The 3,888-nt window shown below is 36.6% G+C and overlaps 1 protein-coding gene across 2 annotated transcripts; it reads right to left on the bottom strand.

Annotated features, from left to right (window-relative positions):
- Positions 1-34: 34 nt before the first annotated feature.
- On the bottom strand, positions 35-2,602 carry LOC136065971 (serine/threonine-protein kinase STY17-like). Of its 2 annotated transcripts, XM_065769819.1 has the most exons (6): positions 2,205-2,602; positions 1,689-1,803; positions 1,402-1,502; positions 1,079-1,198; positions 321-375; positions 35-200 (listed from the first exon to the last, which is right to left on the bottom strand). In XM_065769819.1, the coding sequence occupies exons 1-6, from the start codon at positions 2,399-2,401 to the stop codon at positions 60-62; spliced, it is 729 nt and encodes a 242-aa protein (XP_065625891.1). In that variant the 5' UTR covers positions 2,402-2,602; the 3' UTR covers positions 35-59. The 2 variants fall into 2 exon arrangements, with proteins under 2 accessions (XP_065625891.1, XP_065625892.1); XM_065769820.1 differs by lacking the exon at positions 35-200 and having other exon boundaries at positions 321-403.
- Positions 2,603-3,888: the final 1,286 nt, after the last annotated feature.

Here is a 3,888-nt window from a genome sequence, read left to right on the forward strand (position 1 = left end):
ATGTCTGATATATGGTACTAATCATGTTTACCAGATCACCAAGACACATGTAAATCAGATTAGTTATGCTCACAAATACAAGACCATACCTCACGAGGCCAACCATCAACAACAAAGACATCCAGAGAGAATCCATCCCCGGTGGAAAAAGCATGAGCTTCTATAATGTTCAGTCCAATCTCAGAAAGTAATGATGTTAACTGGCATAGTAATCAACATTATTGGTAAATTGGTGGAGAGAGAGGATTCCATGCAACCATTTCATCCAGCAATAATAACAAAACGCATGATGGTAAATTCCATGCACATGGATTAAGTACCTGGTTTAGGGTTTTGGGCTTGTCAATTGTTGAAAATGTGATCTCGTGCATAGGCCTACGAGGTTAACAACTGTGGATTAAAACTGTGTAGAAATGAACACAAAAACACAAACTAAAATCAATTGATTTGTAAAAAGTTGTCTTCATGGTATGTAGCATAAAACTGTTTAGCTAGAATAGATTGCCTTATGAATACAAGAAGTAAGTACTCCAAAAGAAGTGAAATAAAAATAAATCCAACAAAATAGTAGAAAATTCTAACAGCCAATTTTTATGATGGAGAACAATATATTACAAATAACAACTGGCCACAAGAGAGAGCCTTACCACCCCTGCATTCATAACAAAAGAGATACCAGTAAGCTACAAAAAGTTGTACTTTGATGCTTCTCAACAAAGGAATTCACAAAGAAATCCTATGGAATTTTGAGTATATCTCGTTGCCAGTGATTCTCTCTCTCTCTTACATGTGCGCGTGCACGCCCACACACACACACATGCATGCACGTGCACACACACACACATGCATTAGTAGAAGTCATGTTTCATGTGCATGTAAGATTTTGAGCTTAATTGAATAGATCACAATGTTATTTTGTTTAAGAAGTTAAAAAATAATAATAGCAATAATTTAACTAACTAAATTCCTTAACAACGTGATGAAAAAGGGGGGAGAAGGGAGATGTGGAAGCAACTTTGCATCATCTACACTGTATTACTAACTGCTCTACATAGTATCAAAATCATCCATTTCTTACCGAGACAAGTATGGTGTCACACTTATGGCACTGTCCTCATCCTCAACATTATCTTTATTGCCTTGAATGGCAGGTGCTTCAGGGTTGGGAGATGAACCAAAGGTAGGTGGCGGATGGATCCTGGGGGATTTACACACCCACACACGCGCACGCGTGCATAGTGAGAGAGATATGACAACATAATTTAATAAACATCACAAATTAGATAACAAGTACTTAAAGATGAGGAAGAACAACCCAAAATAAATCATGTACGCATTATTGAGCGGAGAACAAGACTGGGGAACACAATTATACAGCTAAAAATATGCAATGAGTCATACGTCAGTCTGCTTCCATTATGAAAAGAACTTTGTGCATCTTCTTTCATTGAAGAATCCAAATTAACAGAATCAACAGAATTGCCATTTGCAATAGGGTAAACCTGCATCAAAGTAAAGATTCATAAAATAGCAATCGGGCATATATCATCTGCTCCAAACCAATCAAGTTTTTAAGGATAGACCACCTATGAATCATGAATGTCATGTTTCCAGTCACATTGCGGTTTATTCATTAAAAAAAAAAAAAAGCCGAAAAAAGACAGTCTAGTAAATGCAAACATGTTTACATGAACTAGGCGAACATCAAATGCGGGTCGATTAGCAGGATCTTCTGCCAATTGCAGTAATCTCTTGTGAGTCAGCACATCCTCTGCCCTATCCACATTCACATCCAACGCATATCTACACCCGCAACAATCAGATATACCTCGAACACGTTAGAGAGACACAAAGACACAATGCATTTGCAATCTTTTCAATTTACAAACTAAAACACATAAAACTAAGCAACGTAAATTCACAGGTCCAAACAACAACAATTACTGTAGTAACCGAAAAGGTTTCACTGATTTATATATATATATCAAGTAAAAAAATTAATTAATAAAAAAACACTGTTTGGCTATCTGATTTCCTATTCTTTTCTCTCTTTCACAGACACACGAAATCCATAGCTAATAAATGAATAGCTAGAATCTTAATTCACAGTTACATAACGAATCGATTAGCAAAACAACAAAAAAAAAGTCCAAAAAAGTCAAAAAACAAAAAAAACAAAAAGCTAGGGCAAGAGAGAGAGAGACCGAGAAGTAAAACGATTGAAGTGAAGCCATAGCTGATCATCGAAGCCGAGAAGATTAGCCTCTTCGCAATTCAAATCCCGGATTCGACTGAGCACCTCGTTGTACACCTCCAACTTCTGCTTCTGCTGCCGAGACTGTCGTTGCGGTGACTGCACAGGTCGACTACCGCAGCTCTCGTTGTCTTCCTCCATCGCCATTAGGGAGAATTCAGAGAATTGAGAGCATAGTATTGGATAAAGTATAATAATTGTTATGTAGAATTTAGATCAGGGTAGGTGATTCACTGGCTAATATAGCTATAGTGTTATTAGTGTATACTATAGACTATCGAAAAGAAGAAGACAAAGAGAATAATGAAGGATCAGACTCTCACTCACCAAACTAGAGCTGCTGCTGCTTCTTTTTTTTTTTTCTTTTTTTTTCTTTTTTTTTCAGAGAGATTCTTTTGAGTTTGATCGATTCCTCACAGCTTGCCACGTCATCGCCGGGTCCAACTGGATGGTGACTCATCAAAGATTATTACTGCTTTCTCATTGGATAAACAGCCAAATACGCGGCACACCCGCCTGTTGTTTTTGTTTTGTCTTTCCAATTTTTCCCTGTTTCAGCTTGTAATTTTATTACTAAATTTAAGAAATTATATTGGGAATTTTATTAGGATCGTATTAACGGATATTGTAGGGTGAAAGGTCCAAAAATTATATTGGGTCTTGAGCCTTGGTTGAGAACATGGGTGATCCGAGGAGGATTAAACAGTAGATAGGGGTGCAAGTTTAGACCTTCATGAACATGATATGATTGGAAAGATGGTCTGAGTAGGAATACCTTCTTGGACAAGCTAAACACGGATCAGATATGGATCCCATTGATCAAAATGACATTCTAGAAAACTCTAGTGACAGGAACGTACATCTCGAGTGTACCAAAAAGTAGAAGCTAGGAGGTACCTAAGAAAAAGCTGTTACCACCACATTTAATACACTACAGTTACTTTTCTAACTGCATTTATATGGAGAAGACTCTTGAACAGTATTGTCTTGACTACCACAACTCACAGAAAGCTAGAAGGGGTGTCTGATGGGACGGGCACTCAAGTGGTGGCTTGGATGATCAACAAGTGGAAGGCCAAGATTATCAAAAAGGAGATATATAATGGAAGAAACCCTTGAAGGAAGAGAGGAGAAAAAATGGAGAAAGGAACACTGTAACAATCTAGAACCAAACTTGTAATAACGCTTCAAAAGCAATATAGAAGAATCAGTCTCCTTAGACTTCGCCGAGGACGGTTTTCTTTAAAGGACGTCTATAATCTTTCTCCCTTTATCATCAAATCCATTGACTTGTTGCTTAATTCACTAAAACCCAGTTTTCCAACTCATTCTCTACAAATTTATTATTTTGTGCCTTTTGGGCTTGAGTTCATACACCTTTTGGGCTAAGAGTTCAAATCGGGTCCTTACAGATGTTTTTAGGGCAATTATTAATAAACCATAATAAAAAAGTTTTACACCACTTTTATGAGAAATATAAAAGTTGTCAACAACATTTATTATTTTATCATTCTCTCAATAAAATATTTTTAAAAATAACTCTTAAACCAATCCTTATTTTATAAATATCATCCTCGAATTTTATGTGAACTTTTGGAAATGACAATTTCCACAACAAGGGACATTATTGGAAG

Source organism: Quercus suber, unplaced genomic scaffold (genome assembly GCF_002906115.3).
Source record: "Quercus suber isolate HL8 unplaced genomic scaffold, Cork oak 2.0 scaffold_1443, whole genome shotgun sequence".
Classification (NCBI taxonomy): domain Eukaryota; kingdom Viridiplantae; phylum Streptophyta; class Magnoliopsida; order Fagales; family Fagaceae; genus Quercus; species Quercus suber.